Source organism: Vanellus vanellus (genome assembly GCF_965231255.1).
Source record: "Vanellus vanellus genome assembly, chromosome: 2".
NCBI classification, from domain to species: Eukaryota; Metazoa; Chordata; class Aves; order Charadriiformes; family Charadriidae; genus Vanellus; species Vanellus vanellus.
Genome location: NC_138906.1, coordinates 844,146 through 852,665, shown reverse-complemented (window position 1 = coordinate 852,665; position 8,520 = coordinate 844,146). Strand labels below are relative to the sequence as shown.

At 60.7% G+C, this 8,520-nt stretch overlaps 1 protein-coding gene across 1 annotated transcript; it reads right to left on the bottom strand.

Annotated features, from left to right (window-relative positions):
• Nucleotides 1-1,211: 1,211 nt before the first annotated feature.
• Nucleotides 1,212-7,017, bottom strand: LOC309668729 (E3 ubiquitin-protein ligase TRIM7-like; the record flags this gene model as incomplete). Its single annotated transcript, XM_082479212.1, has 7 exons — nt 1,212-2,060; nt 3,148-3,180; nt 3,529-3,644; nt 3,944-3,966; nt 4,330-4,560; nt 4,941-5,027; nt 6,610-7,017. The coding sequence occupies 7 exons, from the start codon at nt 7,015-7,017 to the stop codon at nt 1,549-1,551; spliced, it is 1,410 nt and encodes a 469-aa protein (XP_082335338.1). The 3' UTR covers nt 1,212-1,548.
• Nucleotides 7,018-8,520: the final 1,503 nt, after the last annotated feature.

Sequence of the window (8,520 nt, the reverse complement as noted above, 5' to 3'; positions counted from 1 at the left end):
GGAAAAGGGCAAAAACTAGGAAAGATGAGGGGGAAAAAAGAGCACAAACTCAGCAGAAAACCGCCCCTCCAAACCCTTGCCGCGTTATTTCTCCTCAAACGCGTTCTTGGTGAGAACAAGGAAGGAGCGGCACCATCGGGGAAGTGGCGGCCGCTTTTGTGAGGTGAGCAACAGTGTGAAAAATAAGAAGCCAGCATACATCCTGGGGCTCATAGAGTGATGGCACTGGTGAAATCGGAGTGGGAGAACAACTTGAATGCACCACATTCCCATGTCAACATGTGAAGTACAGAATGCAGGCACAATTAAGCCGCTCCAAATAACCTCTGCTCATGTCCTCTACCTTCAAGAGACTGTGATATTCACCCAGGCACTGCTATTTGCCTGAAAAATGGACACACGCCCAGCTTTTCAGAGGACTCATCGCCCTGCCCTGCCTTTGCCCTGCCCTGTCCCCTGCCTACAGTCCAGGACAGAGCAGCAATGGTTGCACTGGGCAAAGGAGGGGACTCCTCGCGTAGGTTGTCCCTCAGGACTTGCACGGTTGTGGGCACTGCAGGTGTGGGGTGAGCACTCCCAGCTCCAAAAAACATGGTCCCATTTTACAGGCGGAGTGACAGAGCGACACGGTGAAGTACTCAGGACATGCAGCGTGGCTCCAGCAGGTTGTTCGTTTTCTCACATAAGGGTTTGCAGATCTCTGCTGTCGAGCCCAGCCCCTGGCAGATGCACTCTGCTGGATCTCCCTGTGGTAGTTTCAGAGACCCTTGTCTCTGGCTGCAGGGCTGATCACATTGCATCCAGTGCTCTCAGCCCGACACAAGCTGGTCAGTGGATCCCGCACCTCCAGTGCATGATGCCGTGTCCCTCTGCCTGGGCCCTGCCACCCACCAGATTCACACGATGGTTCCTGCATTAGACAAGATGGCACCTGCTCCCTCTCTGACCACCCAGGATCTCGCAGATCTCCATCACACCCCCACCACTCCTCCAGCCTGGAGAGGCTGGGGCTCTGCCCTCACTCCAGCTCTCCAGTCACCCTGTCCCCTCCCTGAACACTTTCTGTTCAAGCAACAGTTTTTACAATTTTATGTGAGCAGTTAGCACCACTGTTAGCAGCTCTGTGGCTCCATCCCAGGTTCCTGGGTGTGGGGGTGGCTGCATCCCCATGCTGCCCACAACACAGCACACCACCACCGAGCCAAAGCAAGCCATGCAGTGCTGCCAAAGACCAGCATGGGCCAGCAGAGCATCTTCCCTGCCTCTCTCCTGCTTATTTGTGAGTGTCCTTGGTGCCCACAGGGGCAGGTGGGACACGGTCACTGTGAGATCTGGCCAGGATACCAGCATGCAGACACCCCCAGGCACGACAACACATCTTTAATGCTCCAAAGGACTTGGCAGGAGGAGATGCAGCAACATGCAGAGGGGATCCAGCCCAGGCAGAGCTGCAGTGAGTTTGCAACGCCATGCTGCGTCATTCCCACGCCTCTTGCCTGCTCAGCTAGCCAAGGGCACAGGCAAGGGACCGGGAAGCATCCAGCCCCATCAGGCACAGAGCTGGATATAGGTTTTCTGTGACCAGAGCCAAAAGTATGGAAAGACCTTCTCAGTGAAGGAGGCCTTGAACTGCAAGATCTGCATCATGTTCTCCGTGTTGTAGAAGGTCACTTGGCCCGCTTCATAGTCCACGTGGACCCTGATTTTCCGGGGCTCTTCCTTCAGTGCCAGCGGGGCAGGGGACATGTGGAGTGCCGTGTACTGGCGATTCCAGTCCAGCCGCAGGGCCCAGATTTTCCCCATGGCCATGCTGAGCGAGTCCTTCCTCCGCACGGACTCCAGAGCCACCCCTACGGCCCAGCTGTCCCCGTCCCCTACCTCCAGCTCCCAGTAATGCCTCCCAGCTGTGAACCCCTGGCAGCCCAGGATGCTGGGGCTGCCCGTGAATCTCTTGGGGTTGTCGGGGAGGTTTTCCTGTCCGTCTCCCAGCCACACGGTTTTGCGGTCTTTTGAGAGGATCAGGTACGGGCTTGCCGTCTCTGGGTCCAGCGTCACGTTCACTAATGCACAACAGAGAGAAACGTCAGTATGTTGCCTGCTGAGGAGTGAACCAGCACCTCTCCCTCCTCTTCCATGGGGCTGGGATGTGTCCTGTGATCACAGCGAGCACTCGTGCCTCGTGAGCACACACAGGCAGCACCCACGGCCCCCTCGGGTGGCATGAGACACAGGGTCCTCGATGCCCTCCATGTCAGGACCCATGGGCAAAGCAACGCTCCCTGAGGCAGGACGGAGCCAGGCAGTGTCCCCACACGCAGGGCACAGGCGCAATGGACTTTGCTAAACCTGCTTCGCTAATCCTGCGCTAGATTGCCTGCAAGGCAGCACTGGTGCCAGGCCAGTCCCTGCTACAGTGACAAGGGGGACAAGAGCTCACCAAAGGGCAAAACAGCTCCTAACCCAGCTCCACCGAGTAATCTCACGGCAGAGCCGGAGCTGCTCGTTCATGTGGGATGTTCTGCTGCCATCCCGTGGCCATCCCACAAGGTCACAGAGTTGTCACTACAGTGCCACCACCCCAGGCCCTCTGCTAAGTCCGTTCCTCCAGGGCCCCGGCTCACGGTGGGGACTGCAGTGTGGGGGAAACTGAGGCACGCTCATCTTATGCATCAGATTCCTCGTTCCAAAAAGTGAGAGGGCAGAGACCGGCCTCAGCCCAAAGAGCACCAGCCAGCCCCAAGCCCTGCGATGCTGCTAGGACTGCATGGACCCCAGGCATCTCCAAAAGCATTTCTGATCTCTGCCCAAAAGTCAACTCAAAATGCACATGGCCCCTTTGCTTAACTAGTCACAGACTTATACATCGTAGCGAAAGAAGATAAAGTCTCCATAGACAGGGAAGTTGAGGGCTTCGCACTGTCCCAGCCCTCGTTTGGTGTTAAGAGGAGAGTGTCACTGGGTGTTGCCTGGCATGGGGATGGACCTGGATTTTTATAGCAGGCCTAGTCAAAACGAAGGGACACGGATTTAGACAGAGCCTGGATTCAGATGTTGTGGTGCGAGCCCACCTCTGCCCAAAGGACATAAGGAAACTCATTCTGGAAAGCTTTTTTCACTCGTTTGTGCCCATCAGCTTGAGAAACTTACCCCTTTCTCTGTCCATCTCGCTCAGCAGGTTCACTAGAGGAAGAGGAAGGAAAGGAAGATGCCTGAGTCTCTCTGCTCTTGTGGCATCTTTCCTGCTCCCCATCAGGACAGCAAGCCAGACGTGGAGCCTGTTCCCCAGCTCCCGCAGCCCCGGGATCCAGCAAAGCCCATCTCGGAGACAGGTCCCATCTGGAGCAGGCGTGTTTTGCTCCCAAACCCTGGGCAGAGGCACCAGGCAGTGAGGATGTCCCATTGCAGCCAACGCAGGGGAAGGACGGCACAGGGACAGTAATACCCGGTGCCCTGGGGTAGCAGCACACCCTCCTGGAGCTCAGACACTGACCACAGAGCAAGGTACCACTCGCCGCTTCTTTGCTTTACCTTTGAATTTGGTCACTGCACCCACAACCAGCTGACTGATCTCAGTGAGGCTCTTAACGGTCCTCTGCAGATCTGGGGAAACTGGCTCCGGGATTGGGGCCTTTGCCGCCTCGCAGCTGAGGGGAAACAACACGGAGAGGAGCTCTGACCCGAGCAGCCAGCCAGCACCTGGGGCCAGGAGGGAAACGGGGGGGACAATCCCCTACAGCAATAGAACTCAGGGGAACTGTGTCCCAGCTTTGGGCACAGGAACCCCATCTTTACCAGGGGGGCAGCAACCTCTGGCTCCAGAGAAATCCCAAATACTCAGCAGGACAAAGCCACCTCCCCCCAGCTGCTGCTGCTGGGCTGCCTGCAGCAGTTCAAAACCTCTGTCCAGAAGAGCCGCGCGGGAGGAGAGAGACGTGTTTCATACCTGCTCAGGGTTTTGCCAACATCCTGGAAGAAAGAAAACACCAGGTCAGCTCTGGCACTGCCGAGAAGAACCACAGTCCCCGGGGCAGTGAGTTACAGTTGCTCTCCTGCTGCGTGACACAGGGTGATGGCGACTGGGGGGGTCACACCACCCTCCTGGGGACTCTCCAGGGACTTGCTCACCCAAATCCTCGCCTTCTCACAGCTCACGCTGCAGGCCCAGACTCACAACAGCCACACCACGCACTGTGGTGTCACAGCGTGGCCACTGGCATACCGGCTGGCACTGCACCGCCCTTCACTCCTAGGCTCTGGGCTGCATGGGCACCGGAACACAGAGGGTGCCAGGTGGGTGTCACAGCGCCCGGGTGGGTGATGCAGCCTCACCATAAGGAATTCGACCACTGGCTGGTCACGTTTCTTCTCTATCTCCGCAATCAGCGTGTCCAGCAGCGATTTCCTCTCCGAAACGCTGGAGATGTATTTGTGGCGCTCCTTGGCGAGCTCCCCATGCGCCCGGTCAAGCTGGGCCAGCAGGACACCCTCCTGCTCCCGCAGAAACTGCTGCAGCTGCTCGAAGGCGTCCCGCAGCTTCTGCCGCTCCGAGGCCACCTTCTCCTGCAAGGCACCCGCGCAGAGGCCCCTGAGCCACCCCGTCCACCAGCTGCCTCCACACAGGCGTGGGGAGCTGGTGCTGTGAAGTGGGGAGCAAGGATCATGGAGAAAAGAAGAGGTTTTGGGGAGAAAAAGCTGGAAGAGCAGAGGTGGGTGGCAAGTCTGGATGTTGATGGACCCAAGATGACAGCGGAGTCTGAATGAGAGCAGGATGGAAGGAGTATAGATGGGATGCAGGGAGAGGAAGAAAAGACAATAGTGGTGTTAGGGAAAAGGAGACAAATATACACGGGGAGAGGAAAAGGCGGGACGCGCCCGTGAAGGCGGGTGGGTGGGTAGGCAGGCAGGGGGCACGGCGTGCACACAGAGAGAGAAACACCTACCAGCAGGCCATCACTCTTCTTCTCTCCTTTGGGCTTAAATTCCTCTTTCTCTTTTTGTAGAAAAACCAGGTTGCTCTGGAGTGTCTCCTGGAGGGAAAAAAAAAAAAAAAAAAGAAAAAAACAACCCAAACCTATCTGGCGATTTTGGGGTTACATTAGTGAGAAGATGTCACCGAGCAGCCCCTGTGGGGACAATACCGCTGTGCAGGGTGACTAGGGGTGGGTTTTGAGCGAAGGGAAGGGCTCAGCGCCAGCACATGTTACGGACAGGCTGGGGAGAGCCCCACGTGCAGCTGCTTTGGCCAGAAACATTTCTGGAACAGCTTCATGTGGAAACCCTGAAGTTTGTGGTTTGGGGTTTTTTTTTTGGTTGGTTGTGTTTTGGGTTGTTTTTTTTTTTTTTTAATTAGGAAAAACAACTTTTGGTGTTGGAAGTGGGATTTGTGGGAAGAGGTTTGCAGTGACAGTGGCACAGTGTCTCAGACGCACTCCATAAATTTTCTGGAGTATTAGAAAAAAACAAACCCTCCCGCTCCTCCAAGCTATGCCCCACAGCAGAGCAAGCTGCTGGCAGGGGGATGCCAGCCGACATCCTGGGGGGAGACCATGTCCCCTGGGGCTGGGGACATACAGGGCACCTTGCGGGGCCACAGAGGGGCGAGCAGCGAGAGGATGCGCTGGGGGGGAGGCGACGGGCAGTGGGAGCCACAGGAGAACCAGCAGGCCCAGCGGGGTGGTGGGGACATGGGACCCCAGCCCGCAGCCAGATGGGGACCCCAGCCAGCAGCTGGATGGGGACTCAAATCTGTGGCTGGAGAGGGACCCTAACCTATGCCTGGAGGAGACCCTGTCCTGTGCCCCAAAGGCGACCCCAGTCTATGTTCAGAGGTGACATCAGTTCATGTTCAGAAGGGACCCCAGAACCATGTCCAGAGGGACCCCAGAACCATGCCTGGAGGGACCCCAGAACCATGCCTGGAGGGGACCCCAACCTGTGTTCAGAGGTGACCCTGACCTGTGTCTGGGAGGCACCCCAGATTTGTGCCCTGAGGGGACCCCCAGCCCATGCCTGAAGGGGACCCTGACCTATGCCCTGGGGGGACACCAACTGGTTCCTGGAAAGGACCCCCACATCCATGCCCTGAGGGGACCCTGCCCTGTGCCCCAGGGTGACCCCAGATCTGTGCTCAGAGGGGACCCCAGCCCATGTTTGGTGGGTCCCCTGCCCTGTGCCCTGAGGGGACCCCAGCCCATGCCGGAGAGGACCCTGCCTTGTGCCCAGAGGGGACCCCAGCCCGTGTTTGGTGGGTCCCCTGCTCTATGCCCCAAGGGGACCCCAGCCCATGCCGGAGGGGACCCTGCCCTGTACCCCAGGGTGACCCCAGATCTGTGCTCAGAGGGGACCCCGACCTGTTCCCAGAGGGGACCCCAGCCCATGCCCGGAGGGGACCCTGACCTGTGCCCCGAGGGGACCCCAGCCCGTGCCCCAAGGGGACCCCAACCTGTGCTCCGAGGGGACCCCAGCCCGTGTTTGGGGGGTCCCCTGCCCTGTGCCCAGAGGAGACCCCAGCCGCCCCCCGACAGGACCCCTGCCCACCCCCTGGAGGCCACCCAGCCCGCTCCCCGAGGTCCCCCAGAGCCTCTCCCGTCCCCCCCGGCTCCCCCCTACCCGCAGCTGCCGGGCGGCCTCCTCGGCGGGGCGGGCGGGGTGGTGCCGGTGCCGGTCCCCCTCCCGGCACAGCGGGCACAGCGGGCAGCGGCAGCTCTCGCAGAAGAGGCCCAGGGCTTCGCCGTGGGTCGGGCAGCGGGGCCGGCGGGCTTCGTCCCCCAGGGTCCCCGCCAGCCCCGCCACCGCCCGCAGCGACAGGTTGGGCCGCTGCGAGCCCGGGGACACGGTGGCCCGGCACTGGGGGCAGGCGGCGGGGCGCGGGGGGGTGCCCAGCACCGCCTCCAGGCAGGCCCGGCAAAAGCTGTGGCCGCACTCGGTGAGGACGGGTTGGGAGAAGAGCTCCAGGCAGATGGGGCAAGTGGCCTCGGCCTGCAAGCTGTCGCCCAGGGCCAGCACGGCCCGCGCCATGCCGGCGGCCAGCGGCGCTTCCCGGAACGGCCGCGGGGGGGGGACGGGCGCTGCCGGGCGGGGGGGGGCGTGTTCGTGTGCGTGTGTCTTATCTCCCCTAAACCGCCCCTCTGCCGGTGCAAACCCCCACCCCTCGTCCCATTGCTCCCCTCCCTCATCCAGAGTCCCTCCCCAGCTCTCCTGGAGCCCCTTTAGGCACTGGAAGGGGCTCTCAGGTCTCCCCGGAGCCTTCTCTTCTCCAGGCTGACCCCCCCCACCTCTCCCAGCCTGTCCTCCCAGCAGAGGGGCTCCAGCCCTCCCAGCATCCCCGGGGCCTCCTCTGGTCCCGCTCCATGTCGTTCTTATGCTGGGGGCTCCGGAGCTGGATGCAGTATTCCAGGCAGGGTCTCACCAGAGTAAGAAGCTCAGCATGAGCCAGCAATGTGCGGGGGGACCTCTGCTCTCTCCTGGGGTGTTTGTGGAGGGGAGACCCTGCCCGCAGCTGGGCCTGACCTGCCTAGCACCAGCACCCTGGGCTGCTCCTGGGTCTCTGCACCCAGACCCCAGCCTGTCCCCGTGTCCCCTCTGCCACCTTCCTCATGGTGACCTGGTCCACAGCTCTGCAGGCTGCAGAAGGTGGGTCCCAAGCCCTGGCTGGTGGAAGCTCTTTGGTTCTTCCCTGTTCCTGGCCCAGAGCCGCCTGGCCTCTGCTCCCCTCCACCTCTGCGAGGAGTTGCCGGCTGTGCCGGGGTGCCTGGGTGATGCCACACATGAGGTGCTGCCCGTGCTCTGGAGCAACCTGGTGGGATGGAGATCTCCTCCCTGAGGAGAAGGACTTGAGGTGTTAGTGGATGAACAGCTGTCCCTGAGCCGGCAGTGTGCGCTGGCAGCCCAGCGAGCCCCCGGCATCCCGGGCTGCATCCCCCGCAGCGTGGCCAGCAGGGCGAGGGGGGGATTGTGCCCCTCTGCTGCGCTCTGCTCTGCTCTGCTCTGGGGAGACCCCCCCGCAGTGCTGCCTCCAGCTCGGGGGCCTCAGCGCAGGAGAGACACAGAGCTGGTGGAGCGGGGCCAGAGGGGGCCCCGGAGCTGCTGGGAGGGCTGGAGCCCCTCTGCTGGGAGGACAGGCTGGGAGAGTTGGGGGGGTCAGCCTGGAGAAGAGAAGGCTCCGGGGAGACCTGAGAGCCCCTTCCAGTGCCTAAAGGTGCTCCAGGAGAGCTGGGGGGGGAATCTGCATCAGAGAGGGGAGTTATGGGATGAGGGGGAACGGTTTGACACTGACAGAGGGGAGATTGAGATGAGATATGAGGAAGAAATTCTCACCTGTGCGGGTGGTGAGCCCCTGGCGCAGGGTGCCCCGAGAAGCTGTGGCTGCCCCATCCCTGGAGGTGGTCAAGGCCGGGTTGGACGGGGCTTGGAGGACCCTTGGCTGGTGGGAGGTGTCCCTGCCCAGGGCAGGGGGACTGTGAATCTAGATGGTCTTTAAGGCCCCTTTCAACCCAAACCATTCCATGACTATGATTCTCA